The sequence below is a fragment of the Condylostylus longicornis genome, unplaced genomic scaffold, assembly GCF_029603195.1.
Source record: "Condylostylus longicornis isolate FDR11 unplaced genomic scaffold, ASM2960319v2 ptg000004l, whole genome shotgun sequence".
Classification (NCBI taxonomy): Eukaryota; Metazoa; Arthropoda; class Insecta; order Diptera; family Dolichopodidae; genus Condylostylus; species Condylostylus longicornis.
In genome coordinates, this window is record NW_026577973.1 from 16035700 (window position 1) to 16055035 (window position 19336).

General features: G+C 23.6%; 1 protein-coding gene across 9 annotated transcripts in view; it reads right to left on the minus strand.

Moving 5' to 3' along the window:
- Nucleotides 1-19336, minus strand: part of LOC129612898 (heterogeneous nuclear ribonucleoprotein R) — a 53596-nt gene that overhangs the window by 19198 nt on the left and 15062 nt on the right. For 2 of the 9 annotated variants that reach the window (XM_055526753.1, XM_055526771.1), the window contains exons 1-5: nt 16201-17255; nt 8208-8329; nt 7771-8092; nt 6098-6339; nt 2129-2264 (exon numbers count right to left, since the gene is read on the minus strand). In XM_055526753.1, coding sequence (XP_055382728.1) covers nt 2129-2264; nt 6098-6339; nt 7771-8092; nt 8208-8327 — 820 coding nt within the window. In that variant the 5' untranslated portion in view covers nt 8328-8329; nt 16201-17255. Of the gene's footprint in view, nt 1-2128; nt 2265-6097; nt 6340-7770; nt 8093-8207; nt 8330-15916; nt 16020-16200; nt 17258-19336 lie in introns of those variants that run through there. The other 7 variants (XM_055526761.1, XM_055526779.1, XM_055526737.1 and 4 more) reach the window with 6 other exon arrangements.

A 19336-nucleotide genomic window follows, 5' to 3' on the forward strand; every position in this document is an offset into this window, starting at 1 on the left:
GAATCGTTTCTATAATAAAGTTTTTGAAATTTTTACAATAAATATCAATATCACTTACAGTGATTCGATACTAAAAATAAGCTTAATTAAAAACTATGTAATAACTAGTTTGTAATCACTTGCATTTGAATACTATTTGGTATTGAATAAAATCTTTGTTATGATAATGGATCAATATAATGTATTATGATGAGAACAGTTATTACAATTTACTATTTTTGTCTATATATTTGAAAATTATTATGTACATATGTTATTAATTTATGACACTAACCCCTAACTTCCTATTTAATAAAATAATGAAACGGAATGAAATTTTTTCAAAATATTTTTTTTTTCATTAATCAGTTAAGAAACTATAAGTGTATCATGTACATTGTACATACATATATACCATTAAGTGAGTATGCATATGTAGATGTATTTCATCTTGCGAAAAATAAAATTATGAATATGTTTGGAAAAACTTTGTTATGTAGTTCTTAATATGTAAAATTAATGTTAAAAATATATTCTTATTTTGAAATTTAATGTAATTTTTTCATATATATGTGTATTTATTATCTAATACAATATGATAAGTTAACAATGTTGTTGGTGCTCATGAGAAAAAGTAAATGACAAAAAAAAAAATATATGTGGATACTAAATGAAATCGATTAAAACTACGCAGTAACTAAATTGCATTGAATTGCATATAACTATGTTAAAAATCGATTATATATTTAAAAATAATCGAAAATTTATCATTGGGATATGATTTTAGAACAAAAAAAAATAACCTAACTTTTTCATGTAAATTTATTTAAAAATTAATTTTTAAGAAATTAAAATATAAATAATCATATAATTGTATACAATCAAACAATTTATCAGGAGTTACAGCATGAGGATTTAAAAGAAAGAAAATTTTTTATTCCTTTAAAATATTTTTTAATTATAATTTTATTTTCTTACATATTTTGTCACACCTAATTAAATGACTGGAGGCATTTGAAATCAATATTATATTGTGCAAGAATGATGGACAATTAACAACTAAACATTTAAATTAATAAACATTTATTAATTATTAACAACACATTAATAAGGCAATTATTTACAAAAATATTAATAATATCTGAATTCAGAGGAATTTGTGTGTTCATAATGGTACTATTCAGAATATTATAGAATTTGATTAGAAACAGAATATATTAATTAATAAATATATAAATATATACATATGCTATAAATATATACATATGCTATATAAATATACGTACACACTCTATATAAATTTTAAAATAGTCTGAACCTTATCAAAATAATAATTGAAGTATAAAATTTTGTTTAATGATTTTGAATTGCAAGTGCTAAGGTTTTATAAAATTAAAAATATTTAATTAATTCTATATATAGTTATACACACCAATATTGCATTTTGGGAACCTGTTTGATTCAATTAACTTAAGTTCGATTACACTTATATAGCTTTTCAAAAAGTCTCGATTTTTTTTAATTTTTAATTTAATATTAAGAATTTCGTAGAATATTTTTTTATTCCTATTTATGTTTATGTAATTATATGCATTTTGATTTTTTATAATTGAATTAAATATAATATTATTGAAAAATTCTGTAGTATTTAAAAAAAAAAATCTGACAATAAATTCATATTTTATTGTCAATAATAAAAGCCCGTACTATTTACTTTTTTATTTAAATTTAATAAACAATTTTATAAAACGGATTCATTATTATTGGCTACCGTTATACGAACAAAGATACGCCATAATTTAATAATTAAAAATAGTTTTTTATTTAGAAAAATACATGCGTCAATTTGACAGTACAGAATTATTTTCGGAAAAAATGGCAATTCTGTAGTGTAAGCTAAAGCCCTTTTAAATTAAATTTTTTGATTGGCATTCAGTGTTAATGTCATTGTCAATATTGTTTAGTTTTTTTTTTATCGCAAAAGAATATTAGATCGATGCTCTTTGCTTGATTATTTTGTACAAAGACATAAGCGAAATTTATTTTTTTTTTAATTCTTTGCTTTGATTTAAGCGTTTCAAAAAATATTTAATAAATGTAAAAAAAAAATCAACTCATTTGGTTTTTAAATGGTGAGTATGAAATTTACCTGTTAGTTTACCAAATTCATCTAATATCTCCTCTTTGCCTTTTGATTTAGGTATGTTTCCTACAAAAAGGCGCAGATTCGGAACACTTATGTTAATTTTTAAACATTTTCCAGGTTTTATTTCATAGTTATCGAGCTGTGGGTGTTATGTAGTACGCAAAAAATTAATACGAAAAAAAAAGATGAAAAATAAAAAATAAAACAAAAAAAAACAAAAAATGAAAAAAAAAAAAATAAAAACTTAAAAAAAAACAACAAAAGGATTAAAATAAAACAAAAAAAAATCAAAATATATAAAATAAAAAAAATCAATTTTTAAAATTATATTTTTTTTATGTTTAAAAAAAACCGGAAATCCTTTTTAAAGGCAAAATTATAAAAAATTACAGAGGAAATATTTAAAAAATCTACATTAAAGATAAGAGGCTGGGAATTTTAAGAATGCCCAAATATATTGCATTTATAAAGAAATTTCAAAATAGTTCACATATTAGACGTAATTTTTGTAACCGCGTTCATAATGCAATTAAATGCACTTATATAACATAAGATTTTTTCATAATCAATCATCAATAAAGTGAAAAATTTGAAATTCATTCTGTTGAATTTAAATTGAATTGCAAGTATTATTATTATATATATCAAAAATATATATAACTAAGCATTTTCTGTTACAATGCCATTCATTTACAGGCGTTATCAGTATAGAAACAGCAACATTATATTTGATAACAATTACAGTAATATGCAAGACAAGTCGCTAAGTGTAACACTATCATTCCTCTTATTTACTTATCACAAGTATGACACTTTAACACTAAACTAATAATATAAATATACATTAAATATTAAAAGATCTTATCAACATGGCATTTATTATATTTAAATATACTGTTGAATTAGAAATATATGCTTGCCCTTTTAAGTATAACTTAAGTAAACGAATGATAAATTTAATTTTAAAGATAAATTGAACATTTATACAGATTTACGGAAATTATGTAATATGAAAGAGAAAAATTTTTTATAATAATATTTATCGTATATATTAAATTAAATATCGTATTTTATAAATTATTTCATCATAATAAATGCTTTAACCTCTATTAAAAAATAAAACTGTGCATATATTTTTGGGCGTAAGTCTTTTATAAAGTAATTATTAAAGATTAAAGAGTTTTTTACGTCTAGATGAAATTTAAAACTTTAAAAAACTTCTTTAACAAATTTGTATATGTTATATAGATAAATTTATGCTTAAAATTTGAAATGTTCAAAGTTAACTTTTCAATGCAGGATTCAAAGAAAGAAAAATCGTGACTATAAATATATACAAATTTATTCATTAAAATATTGTAGCTGGTTACAATTTAGATCATCCATAAATGTGAACTATTTGAACTGCGAAATTATACAATGAGAACAGTAGTAATCACCCACCATAAAAAAAACATTTTGCCAATTTAAATACTAAAAGAACTGCTATAGTTAAGAATATAGAAAAAAGAAATAAAACAAAAATAATAATAATAAAAAAAAATTACATTATACAGAAATATAAAAATTCTTATACGAAGCACACGGTTTTTGGTAAGATTGCGCAACCTCGGAAGTGACATAGAGTGAATTTTCAATAGAGAAAGACACAAAACAAAAGAAGAACAAGAAATCAAATCAAAGAAAACAGGGAAAATTTTTTTTTTTATTTTGTTTTGACAAAATGAATAAAATGTAGAACAAATTTCTCTCTTAGGATATAGTCAAGGAGAAATAGAAAAATTAATAAACACTTTTGCTGTTCTAAGTGTTTCAACAAAAAATTTCAGAATTTTTAACACCACCATTTTAAATAACATAGTCAGTAAGAACATAAAAATCACGTTTTTCTTTTTTAACTTATTTATTATAATCTATGCATATTTGTGAAAACCAATTCAATATAGAAATAAATCAAAATCTTTCACATTACTAAAATATCAGCATTAAAAAGCTGAAACTGAAACAATCTATATTAATTCTATAAGAACATTATTTATTTATTTTCTAAATTTTTAAAATTATTTTTATGTTTTCTTCAACAATTATAATTTTATTTTCATTAGTAACAATAGTGAAATAACGGAGATTAAGCGAGTTCTAATTTTAAAATTAAATTTAATAATAAAATAATAAGAAAATCAAAGAACATAAAAAACTTAAAATTAGAATTATAAGACATTTAAATTTTAAGTTAAACAATGCCAAGAATTTTTAGTTAGTTTAAAGTTTCGCGAATCTTCTAATTATATTCTAATTATCTTCTACTTATACCCTGTACTCGAATTTCTTAAAAAAATAATATTAATTTAATGTTATTAAAAATATATGCATAGTTTGACAAAAAAAAATTGGTTTTTCTAATTTATTAGCCTATTAAATGGAATTTACTGAAAATAATTTTTTTAAATATTATTAGAGGTAGAAATAGCTTATTGTTTATCACATTATTTTTCAATTTGACTAATATTTTCGTATGAACTCAAAATTTTAACAAATTTTTTTAACGCAATACACAAATCATTTTATGTGGTTATCAAAAAAGGATGAAAAAAAAAAATTTAATTACTCATTTGTTAATCACATTAATTATTTGATAATTTTAATTCTTTTTGTAATTTTAGTTTATCACTTGCATATTCTGTTAGACGCATTACTTATAGATGATGAAAATTATCAAAATGTTTATGCATTTATTTCTATTGGACACAGACGAAACAGATGAAATAATTTTCATACCGGCAGGATTCTACAAATGACGTAATTTCAGAAAGAATTATTAGTTCTGGTAGATTGTGTTTAATATCCAATGATCATGCTTTTAGGTGAATCATTTAGAAACTCTAATGGCATGTTTTTAATTAAGTAAATCTGTATTTATTTTTTCAGTTTCTTAAACGAAAAATAAAAACCTAATTGGTAAATTTTAAAAATTAAGTTTTTAAAAATAAAAAGGATCTTATAAAATTTTACTAGTTAAAGTGAAGAACTTTATCCTTTGATATTTAGATGATTTTAATGACAATTTTTTATTGTGGCACTACCAATAAATACTAAAAAAACCTTTTTATGTTCTTTTCACGTAATAATTACGATTAACGTCTACGACTAGCTGCATATAGAAAAATTTTACTTTATCGCGATGCATCTATAACAGAATATGAAAGATTATTTAGTGCTTTTGTGTATTCAAATTTCGATTACATTACAAACATTAAGTCATTTCATGCCCTACTTATTTAATTGCACATTAAAGATAGATGCTGTACAAAGAGGAGATTGAATGCGAATTTGTGTAGAATTTTTTCTTGCGTAAGGGTCTTTAAAAATATGAAATCTTTTCTATAGTATTCATATATAATTCTAGTTTAGCTTAATATCGATATATATATATTTATATATGCATTTATATACAAATAATCGATGAAATGAATTTATGTACATTATGTAAATCTTTTGTATATAAAAATTAATGAAAAAGATCACTAAAACAACGAGAAAAACAAAAAAACTAAGAATACTAAGAATATTTAAGACTGACATATAGATCTGTTAAAATTAAATGTAATAAATTTACAAACCACCATGTGTATTTAGGAAGCTAACCTAAATGAAACATAAAAAAAGTAGGATAGATACAAAACTCAACAGCATGGGAAATTTTTGCTTTTTTTTTTTGTCTGTTTTTGTAAAATCACTTTGGCCGAATTATTTTTATTTTGCTTTTCTTACTATTTTTTTCTTCTAATTACATACACATTTTATACTTTCTTTAGATTGTGAATCCAAATTTGTTTTAGACCAATATTTTACATGCTAGTTGAGAATCAGGAGAAAACATACTAAATGAGAATACCATGCAGTAGAGTTAATATTTTAAATAAAATTTTTTGTTTTTTTTTATGACTATTTGTGATGAGTACATTTTTATACCTCTCTAACTGCATTATTTGCTGCCTCACGATTTGTAAATGTTACAAAAGCATAGCCCCTATTCGTTCCTGTCATTGGATCCATCATTAATCTCAAGTCCCAAATTACTCCACATTTTTCGAATAACGGTATTAATTCATCTTCAAACATATCTTTAGGAATTTTTCCACAAAAAACTTCGCAACCATTTCCTGGCGGCTGACCTTCCCAATTAGGAGGCGGTCCACCATACTTGCGTTGACCTTCAATTACAAAACAAGAAAAATTAAATTTTATTTTAATATTATGATGAATTTGTTCTATTATTTTCATAGATTAATTAAATAAAAATTAAAAACCATTGTATATGGACAATATAAAATTGGTTTCTTAGGAATCAATCAAGGAAATCAAGTAAAATATTGCAATAAAGGCAAACAAAAAATCTATATAGAATTCCCACAAAATTTGTTGTATGCTACATAAGAAAGAAATTTTGTGTTTTTTTATATAAAATCTAACAAAATTCAATTTCCAGAATTAATTCATGTTTAGACGTTTTATACAACGTATTATGAATGTCAAAATTCAAACTGAAGTATTCAAGTTTAATTGAGATAAGTTTACTGCATTTTGAATATCTGAATAAATCGGAATAAACAGGATTTCTAACTTAAATATAAGTCAAACCACGCCGAACCCTCGAACAAGTAGAAATACTTGAATTTTTTTATTAATATGTTACATATTATAATTTTATTAAGCTATAAAAAATTATTGCAAATTGACCGTATGGGAATCAAAATTAAATCATTGAATGAGGTGCTTACATAATGATTGAATTCGAATGAAAGCTTGGTGTATTTAAATTATTAAGTAATTATATTTTCCAATACGAAGATACATTTGCCGATATTATTTTTTTTTTATAGCAATTTGGAAATATGAAATTTCTAATTTTGAGAGGTTATATTACTTGGAAGACTATGTAGGAGAAAAATTATATGAAATGTGGAAAAGAGGCTTAAAATAACAACTAACTTCAATGGCTCTTTTATCATAGTAACGCACACCTTTGTTATTTGGCAGTAAAACAAGCAAGTTACTGTAAAAGAAGCTATTTTTACTGCATTTGCAAAATTCACAAAATATTTGTGTTTTCAATACAATAAAGAATCAAATATTTAAAGAGAGGGAAAAGTGGTCTTCTAGAGAAACGGTTTCTTGAAAAAATCTATTTGAGTATGTTTTAGCTTATTAACATAAAAGTAGTTAAATATTCGCGCCCAAGCAAACGGACAAAGTTACTCTTAATAGGTGGATTTTTTTCAGTTTTTTAAGAAATGTGCGAAAAGGTGAGCAAATTCTACTAGTAGTTACAGATTTAATAAATTTTTTTCATGTATTATATAAATGAATAAGAAAAATTATATTATAAAACGCAACAAAAATATTAAAGTTTCGCAAGGAGTTTCCGTCTTGGCACTCAAGCTTTTACTTAAAATTCAATTTCGTCACTTGAAATTAAAGCCTTTAATAATGTATTGAATTTGATGGAAACTATAAGCCCAACAAGAATTTTAAGAAATTTTTCCCAGTGGTAACCACATTGTAGTCTACATTTCCCTAGCATTCCTCGAATTTGTCTTAAACAATTAAAAACTTGAACATTGACAATAAATTAATGAAAATACCTGTTGTTACATCTAAAGTGTATCCTGTACGATCTAAAATTTTTCTAATTTTTTCTTCATCGGGTCCTTTAACTTGCACAGTCGTTGACGGTGTCGTAATTCCTTGTTGATTAGCTCGACTTTTTTGTCTATATGTTTTCATAACACCACATAAGTAGGCTGATTTATTTGAAACATGCTCTAAATTAGACTCAAGGAACTGACTTAGTACATTTAAAGCACCATCTACTGGGAATTCTTTTAATGCATCTAAAGCACGTTCATCTAGTTCACTATGCGCTAATTTACCAGTTTTATAGATGTCATCTAATTTTTCAGCAACCTTTGGAAATATTTTTTTTTGTTTGGGTTTTTACAAAGTATTTGTAAATTTTTTTTTTAAATAAAATTATATTTGAATAAAAAAAAAAAAAAGTTTTTTTAAATTTTATAAAAACCTTTTCATCTAAGCCATATTCCAAAATTTTGGGATAATCTTCAGTTCTTTGTCCATCTCCTCTATCATCAGTTTTTAAATTGGTTGCACCTTCAATTATTTCTCCATTTCCTTCTGCCATTTCTAAAAATAAAATTTAAAAGATGGTCATTAGTGATTTAAGCCAATAAATATCAAAACAAATTTAGGAATAAACAATAGTTTAGAAAGTTGCAATATTTTTTAATAATTATAATTGGAGATGAACGCCCAAATTTTTTTGTTCAATTACACAGACAGAATAGAAATAGATTTTTACACAAAACAGTAGATTCGCCCAGCAAAAATAGGTAAAGTACTCGAATAGGAAGTCTCAATAAATTACGTATGTCTTTAAAGGGAATAAGGACAATCTGCAAAACTCATCTAGCCAATATAAAGTTATGAACTGATCAAGAAAAATATACGCAAGTGTTTGTACTTTTTGACCCAATTAACTTTAAACATGACCGTAGCTTCTGTTTGTTTAAACAAATTTTCGTGGAATTTGTAATTTTTTATCCTCGTATAACGACGATGTCTCTAAAAATTTTAACAATCAAACTAATCAAAATTCAACTTGTATCGCATGCTCTCTCTTGATGAGTTTCAAATCCATTTCGAGTTATTGTTAAACTTAGAAATTCATTTGTACAACTCGATAACCGCATCAAAAAAATTTGAAAGAAATTTCTTTTTCAATTAAATTTTTGCATATGCACTCCTTTATAAGAACAAATGTTAATATTTGTTTAAAAAATTTTCTTTTAATTCAATTAAAAGTGGCCCTACTAAATTTTATTGAAATATTTTTTTATGAATTTTTCTTTTTTGGAACTTTCAATCAATTATTAATGAAATAGCCAATAACTATTACAGCACATTTATAAAAGAATATTATATAAAAAAAAGTAGAAAATCCTGAAAACAAAACAAAAATTTGGAGTGACCTCAATTTTTGCATTGCACATTAAAACTTTAGTATTGCGAATTTTTATTGATTCATAATTTTCCAAAATACAAACACACAAAATTTAAGATATACAGATGTACTAAATGGCATGTTGATTCAGGAATAGTTCTGGCACAATTTTATATTTGAGTATCTTACCCAATATTTGAGTAAATATTGAAAGATTATTGAGTAGCTTAAAAATTCAATAGTCAACTAGGGTTTTAAAAAATTTTTAACATGTTTTAAATTTCTTATAATAAGAAATCGAGTGTTAATTAAAATTCTATTATAAGCTAAACTGATTGAATTTTAAGATATTATAAATATTAAAAAGTACTGAAAAATTTTAAAAGAATTTATGCAATAAAACTTGAAACACTTATGATCCTGCTTGCCAAATTTTGGGACTCCTTTTTAAATTGCTGTTAACCGACTGCTATCAATGAAAAATTTTATAGCCTATAAATCGTTATACGTTTTAACGATCTATTAGTACGACAAGAAATAATAAAAACACCACCTAAGCTGTTAACAGTATGTTTTTCCATTGTAAGCATATCTCGGCTTATAAATGTAATTTCACTGATATTTTCACAATTTTGTTACTTGACTACTAAAAATGCACCAAATGAAAAGTGCGTTTTCTGAATTTAACGGAATCTATAAAGTTTTTTGCTCGCATGAACAGCGGAAAAAATTGATTTTATCGCATATAAATATAATATCAGTTCCCAATTTGTATGTACAACACAATATCTCGTACACCAGGCTCAGATAAAAATAACAAATTTAGCGCTAATTTCTGCAATTGATTACGGAATGACAAGTTTCTTCCAAATCTTTGCTTACGCAGGGCAAATATTAACAGTGTTCTCTTCACTATACGCATATTACTTCGATTAGTTAGTGTTACTGCATCATTTAAATAGCATTCGGTGTGAATTCTAGCAATTGTTTGATGACTCTTCAGAATCTCAAATCGGGTTATTTGACCTAATAATCTTGTCACAATTTTTGTCTAAGGAAGAAACCACTCTTTCACAAACTCCTTTCACAAAATATTTTAGAATAAAACAAATCGAAAAAAAAGAAAATCGTTCATTTGAATTTCTTAGAAATTTTCAATTTTAAAATAAGAATTTACTGAAAGTCAATTGAAAATTTCACTATGTGTCTTAAAAATATTTAAGTATAGGATTAGTATATATTTTCGAATCTTGTTGATAAGGCATAATCCAAAAATAGTTATGTATCACTTATCAGTAAATCCAGTTACTTCGAAAATAAAATTGGATTCACTTTTAAGAAAAATTTTGTAGCATACTTTTAGGATAATTACATATATGAAACAAAATATTGAACCCTTGAAAATATCAGCGAACTGATAAGAAAACCGCTTTTTTTTAAATGATCTATAAGAAACTATATTGCACATGGCGTAACTTGTGCTTGACTAATGACTATCGAACAGCCAAATTTCAGATTATCGAAAATAATTTAAATTAAATTTTTTGGAATTTATAATTATAAGCCCATAAACGCAATATATCACAACATATACAGCGACAATTGCGCTTTATTTGTGTTCATAAACAAATGTTAACATATTTTTTTTAATGTTTAAAATTAGTGTGATAAATATGGTGAAATTAGTGTGTGAACTGCAGTAAAATCATATGAATTTTTTTGATTTTATATAATAGATAAAAATATATTGCATATGCAGCACGTTATGTTTTAGCAGTATTGCGTTTCGCAGTTATTGCTTGACAATATTGTTAAGAATAATGATATTATTCTTATTTTTGCAGAAATTATTGGGTGCGTTCCATGCCAAGCGTATAGGTATATGTTCTATAACTATACCATGGCTATATAATTAGTTGACCATATAGATTTAGTTATATGCACATTAAGCCCATGAGATACTTAATATTACACCAAATTTTACTTATATTCAAAACAAAATATTTTCCTCTGGTACCGGGGATCGTTTTATATAACTTCAAAAGAACTGACCCACTTATAAAATTAAATATACAATATGGAATATTATTTTTATTGTCTATGTGTTTAACTAACTGTTATACATTATGGTTAAATTAGCACACTATTAATTAATTAAACATCAATATTTTATAACTTTTCCAAATTTTTCAATTTTTTTTTTGAACAAATAAAACTAAATACGTGTAGACACTATCTTATAAAACAAAAAAAAAATTAGAACAAATATTTAATAGAAATTGGAACAACCTACATTACGTAAATATGTATGTCTATATAAAAAAATATAACTTGCAAAATTAAGAGCAAAAAAAAAGAAAACTTTTGATGAAAATTTTAGAATAATTTTGGGTCACTCAATTTTAAATCTCGTTAAGACTATATAGCCATATAATAATCAGACAACTGGATATCAAAAGAATAATTTATTACAATTTTCCTTACCACGCACACAGGCACATATCTATACACGTAATATGTTATATGTATGTGCATATAACGTGTGATATCGTTAAGATGCGGCGTTGATGCATCATAAAAAAAAAATTCTATATGAAACCGGAATTTTTTTACATTTAACATTACACATTTTTTTTTCTATCTATATTAACAAGAGAAAAAAACAACTAATAAAAGTGCATATTGTATAAAAATAAGTACATGTGTTTGTATGTATGCGCGCAAGAAAATTGTATTGCAATTACTTCTGTAAGCATGTCCGTATGCATGTATATAGGTTGAAAGCATCTTTTATTTTTCATCAAGAAAAATATTACAAATAAAAGAAAAAGAAGAATAATAGCATTTAACTACCCTTAATTCTTAAATTATTTGTAATAATCATAATGTACATACATACATATATACAAAATACATGTATTGCAGAATATCAAAGACGAAAAAAATGAAATTCCGTAAAATGGAAAATTATATAAGTATGTTAAACATACACAATCAAAATTTCAATATAAAAAAAAAAATCATGTGCAAAATTTAAAATGCATTTCAGTTTATACAAAGATAAACATAAATGCATATACATGCGTTACATACCTATACACGCGTGTGTTTGCATGGAAATGCATTTTTAATATTCTGTTCTCTAACAAAATTTTCAAAATTGAAAAAAATTAAAATTTAAACTTACGATAAAGCCGTAAAAAACAATTATTTTTTTTATTGTTGAAATGAAAACTTTATTTTTAATTTAAAAAAGAGTTTTGTAAGACAAAATTATTATTAAAGGAAAAACCTTTCATACACAATATCAAAAGAACGAACAGACAAACAAACAAACATAAAAATGAAGCAAAAAATTTTTAAATTGCATTCAAAAATAAAAGTAGTAGCAAAGTACAAACCATGTACATACATATAGGCATAAATTCTAAACATGTACACATATAAGTACATATATAGTGTATTTAGATATGTTCCTTTGTACTAACATTATGTGCAACCTATATACATATATATATGATGTACATATGAAAATCATAAAAAATTGCATACGAGTATTTTATTTAAAAGCAAACTGCTATCCCATAGCAACATCAAACACACAAGAAAAATAAATGTAATAACACTATAGATTTATAAAGGGAAAATATCTTTATACAATTACAATTACATACATATCCATACATATATTGCATATATACATTGCAATGTGCAATACATACAGTGTACTATGGATGCATTTTCGTATATATACAAATATAATTAAAGCATATTTGAGTAAAATATATTAGTACTTATTTATGTATTTTATAAATGTGTATGTATATCTGTATGTATTTATGTGCATCAAATATATAAAATAATTAGGTACTCTTAATATAACCGACATTTTTATATTATTTAATCGACTAATTAAAACTAAGTACATACATAATATTTATCATGTAGACATACATACTCACTCTTCTAATAATTATTTCAAAACCAGGAAAACAACATTATTAATAAAATCCTACATATATTAAAGTAGACCGAACAAACAAAGTATATAAAAAAAAAGAAGGACAGAGAAAAGTAAAAAAACACACTGCGGCAACAAAAACAACAACAAAAACACAACGACGTCAATATAATAAAGAAAGAAAAATAACACTAGCAAGACAAAAATTATTACATGGCAACCCTTAACTCTATACGAGTATTAACATTAAGTAAAAAAAAAAGAACAACAAAAAAAATAATTACAACAACAATTTCAAATACAGATTGAAATTTTATTATTGTACGTATGCAATTTATTTTGTATTCAACATAATGACATTTCCAAAATGAAAAAAAAAACAAAAAAATCCAGGACATTAAGAGAGAAAATTAAATAGAGAAAGAGAATGTGTTTTTATGTAAAACACAAAAAAAAGAAGAAATTCATTGAAAAATCCAAGTTATTTTTGAAACAGAAAAAAAATTGTGTCGGCCGGCAAAAAATTTGAATATTGATTTTTGAATTTTTTAAACTACAATGGAAACTTTATGATTTTTGAAAAGGAAACCGAAACTATTTTACAAATTAAATATAAAGGCAATAAGTTCTATGAGCACACACATATTTATTACTATTTATGCTCATATATGTACTCGTATGTAAGTCCTTTGATTTTTTTCTCTATTTTCTATAAAACTTATTTATACATTTACGTATGACTGTCCGTCTTTTTTTAATGCACGATTATTTTTTATTTATGTAAGAAGAATTTAAATTTCGTACGACACAAATATAGAGAGTCATACAAGAAATCAAGTACAACATTAAAAAAGAAAATCGTTTTTTTTCCCAAAGTCCAAATATTTAAACATTATTAATATGTGCATATATACATATATGTATATATATTTACTTTACAAATACAATTTTTGTTTCTTGTAGCCATTTCTTATGTATATTAAATGCACATTGGTATACCTGAAAACAACTGAAACTTATGTACATGCATATTTTTACATTCATATATATTATTTGTATATACAAATATAGTCCTTAAACATAAATACATAAATATACATATACATTTATGTACATATATATTTGTAATGTGGTTTTTATATTGGGATTCAATGAACTTTAAGACAAGAAAATGTATAGAAAAAAAAAGAGTTTTGTGTCGTCGATACTGCCGTCGTCGTCGCCTCCTCTATAGCAATTTCACATTATTCTCATCGGAAAGAATGAAGAAAAAAAACAAAAAACGAAAAAAATTTATAAATCATGCTTTTTACCCAAACATTAAGAAAAATAAATTTATTTTCTTCTTTGTTTTTATATATGCAAAAACGCACACAAACACACACACTTATTGTTATATAATGCAATTGTGCATTTAATGTATGTGGAAAACGAAAAATGTGCAATTGCATCTTTTTGATTTTTGTTTTTGTTTTTCTCTTGCATTTTTATGCTAAAGACCAGTTTCACCGGACGCACGTCTTTTGTGCAATGGTTTCAATTAATATGGAACTTTTTTCCTGTATTGAAAAACACAATCGTTTTCCAGAAAACAAAAGAGAAAGAGGATATGAAATTTTTAACGATATTTTTTTTTATTATTTGAAAAAAAAAAAGGATTTTTTGTTTTGTTTAAAAATTTCCTTGCATTGTGCAATTGTGCAATCTAATATGCATAAATTTTTATAATAATATAAAAGGAAAATTAAATATTCTTACCCTACAAATACTCACAGTAGATTAAGATATTTGCAATAATTGATAATAAAAATTGTCATGTATATATGTGTGTGTGTGTGTGTATGTAAACGAAAGCATGGCGATTGAAGCATAAATTTTTAGTTAATCGTTCAAATTCAATTTCAATGCGCTTTTTTCTTAGTTTTTTTGAAAAAATAAAAACCGGAACACGAGTGCAAAAAAAACAGACGAAAAAATTTTTGAGAGTATCGCAGGGGTTTTTAAAATTTTTTTTTGTTTCAAAGCCTTTTTTAGTTTCTTGAAATCGTTTTGTTTTTCCTTTTCTTATTGCACTTTTAAGCTTAATATAAAAAAAAGCTAAATAGAATAAAACACATTGAAGCATTGGAAAAAATGCACATTTTGTGTACATACACTGACTTGTATAATATACATTGTATGTGTTTATTTACGTATCCGTGTATGTATGGCGTAAATTTATTGTGTATTGTTTTTACTATTATTTATTAAAATTTATTTTTTTTCTTTTTAATAATTTTATTTAATTTTTAATATTAACTCTTAAAATGTAAATTTATGACATTAAAATTAAAAGAATAAATTGTATTTTAAACTACATAAAATTAAATTCAAATTACACACACACACATACATTCAATGCAGAACAAGATGCATATACATACAGATATTTGCATATGAAGAAATAGTTGAAGAACGAACATTTCATTTTTTAGAAGCACAATATTTTGCTATTACTAGTTTTCATATTTGCTGTACAAATTGACAGTTGCAGTTAAAAAAAAAAAAAGAAAAACATCAAAAATATTTACATGTAATAATTGCAGTACTTTTGCACAAGTACAAAGAGCTCTTTTTTATGTACATGCAAACATAAATATACTTAATGTGCATAAATTTATTGTAAATGTGTTAATACTTTTCCTATATTCATTCACACGTTCGCTCAAACATATTGTGCATCTACTTCTATACGCAATTTATGTATACAAATTTTAATATCATATGAATATAAGAGTGCAAAAATTTTTTTTATATAAATATTACTTACAATATGCATACATGTACACATACATACATATATGTATATGCATACAATGGAATTAAATTAAAATTTATGCACAATATATGTTCACATACATAGACACAGACTACATTAACATTATGCAGTTTTTCAATTAAACAAGATGGTGGACATTAAAATCAAGAAAAAAATTTTTTTCTTTTTTTTTGCAAAATGCATTTTTGTGTTTCTTAAATTTCATAATTTAATTCAAAATTCATAATAAAAAAGTAAAAATTAATTTAATCTAAAAATATAGAAATTTATTTTACCTTATTATTTTTTTTTTAATTTGTATTTAGTTAAATTTTAATTATTAAATTTTAATATTGACGATTTTGATATTTTCTCTCTATATATATATAAATTATTTTTTTAGGCTACAATTAATTTTGGATTAAAAATTTTAAATTTGAATATTAAATGTAGATTTTTTTTTTCTTTTTGAGCATGAATATGGCATTGATTTTGTGTGATAACAAAAATTGCACAACACCGATTTTTTTTCTTATTTATTTTTTTTTTGTTTTTTTTTTTTTTTTAATTTACAGACGGGCCGGGCCGGTTTCATTAAACATAATCAATTTTTTTATTTTTCCTTTAATTTATTTATTTACTATTACTTTTATATAACTTGCATATTTTTTTTTTTGTATATAATTTTGTATTTCAAAAATATTCACAGAGAGTTTCAATATTTAAAAAAAAAAAAGAAAAAAAAACAGAAATTCTTATAAGCGATGCAAAACTAATTTTTTTTTTTTTTAATTTTAATTTAACATTAAATTGTACTATTAAAATCCTTAAAATATTTTTTTTTTGTTAATATTTTTATTTTAAATATTTGAAAATTGCACAAAAAAATTCACATTCAACTTTAATTTTTTTTAATTTTATTATTTTGTTGTATTATTTTTTTATTATTATTGTTATTATTGTTACTGCTTTAATGAAAGTATCGAAAAAAAACGTTCTTAATAAGTTGTAAGGCAAGAATGTAGTAGAGACCATAAAGATCGCAATAATGCAGTATTTTTGATTCCGAATACCAACAACAAAAATATTCCTTTTTAGATTTTTTTTATACTTAAGTAAAAATTTCTTTTAATTTTAGTACTTTTAATTTGACAATATTACGACAGAAAAAAAAAAGAAAACAAGCAATAAAAAATTTTAATATTTTTTTAATATACAATAATTTTTTTTATAAAAAATTTTATTAAAGACTTTTTTTTTTGAAAATAAAAAAAAATAATACACTGTATGTCGCGGTGTAATATGGCGGACGCTACGTCACCGGCTGTTCTCTGTTAGCTAAACCACTTAAAATTTCAATTTGCAACCGATAGTATTTCTAAGTGTGGAAAAAGCTTTATACTTTTAATATCGTGTATTTTTATAGATCTACATGCATATTATATATTTATAAAAAAATCTTTTTATATACATGTAAATATAAAGAAAAAACAAAAACAAAAACCGACGAAAAGTTCATTCCCTATTTTTATTCATTTTATTCGTTTATTCATTCTGTTTGTGTTGTTGTTGTTAATTTGTTCTATATGATTTTTTTTATTTTGTGTTTTCTATATTCTCTATATGAATTTGTTATTTTTTGCAAAAATATGTACATATAATTGCAAAATACATTCAAAGTACGAGTATTTTGTTATGATTGTATTGTTAAGTATGCGAATGTATTTGTAAAATATTCTCTCGCAAAATGCGAGAAAAATGCTTTTGCTTTGTTTGCAATATGTATTTTGCTTTGTGCATTTTTATTATTAATAAATACTGTTACATTGCGCTCCGCTCCTTGTGTCTGCTATGAAATTGAGAACACAACATTTTTTTTTGTTGTTTTGTTCTTTCTACTTTTGTTTCATTTGTTTTTGTTTCCTTTTGATTCTTCTCTTTTTTTTTTTTTTTACGTCTTGGCATGATATCTACTGTACTGATGGTATGTATGTAGTTGTGCATGTAAATCCCATAAAGAAAGAAAAGAAGGAAAGAAAGGAATAAAAAGGAAAAAAAACTGTCATATTCATACAAAACAGACTGGTCTCTTGCAGACTGTTCAGAGTTTTTGTACTTATTATGATGAAATTAAAGAAATTAATAATTATATCAAATATTGTATTGTAATAAGGCTGCATATGAACTATGTGTATATGGTAATAAATTTAAGTATACTTTAAAGTTGTATACGTCTATTGTATATATTTATGCACATATGTACACGAATGTATAATATAGAAAATTTAGAACCAGAATACCAGATATCCATGGATATTTTGTATTTTATACACAGTATGTACATCTATACAATACCAGTGGAAATTTGACTCAAATACATTGAAATATAATACATTTATATTTCTTATAGAATATACATGTATGTAAAGATATATGTATATACAAGTATAAGGAATAAATTTTTATAAATTATGTAGTTTTCATTATAAGTATGCATGTCTGAATTGAAAAATATGGCAATTACAATCAATTCGTTTTTAAATTTAGGTAAAATTATGAGTTTTTAAAAATTATGAAAATTCTTTTTGGATTTTTTCCAATTTATGCACAAAGATTCGAAAATCATTGTAATTTATAATAATAATGCTATTTATACACATACACATATATATATACGTACATATGTATGTAGTTTAAATGTATCAATCATCATGAAGTAAATCCGTATTTTTAATTTTCTTCAATTTGAAACTAATTATCAGAAAAAACATATTAGCAAAAATTAACGTTCATTATACATAAGGTAATAAAAGCTAGATGCTTATGTACAGGATAGATTCGCATACATATATTTTTGATATATGCATATCCATAGAAATTTAGTACATACTTGTGTATAGATTTGATTATATATATAATGTGCATAGGTACATAGATAATGTAACAATGAAGTGGAATTATATACAATATTATGCTCGGATGTCCATATACATAATATGTACGTATATTCTAATATAAGTGCATAATTATGTATGATGTCCGATTATATACATACATGTATATTATTCACTTTATGCACTTAAATTAATTTTGTATACATATGTATGCATATAGGTATATAGACATACATATATGTACGTTTTAAAATACATTTTAACATGTATAAATTTTAAACAAAATAATAGCTACTAATATTCTAAATTTATAAAAATGAAAATATAAATATTCATGCATGTATATATGTACGTATATATAAATGTACATGTCTATTATGACAATAATCAAATAATCCAAAAAATATAAATAAACAAAAAAAAATTGTCAAACAACAGACGAAATAAAAAACCGGAGAGCAAAATTTCGTCAGCAGAAACAAAATAAATAACAAAAATATTGCACATAAACAACTGAAAAGACAGAAAATGTCGAAAA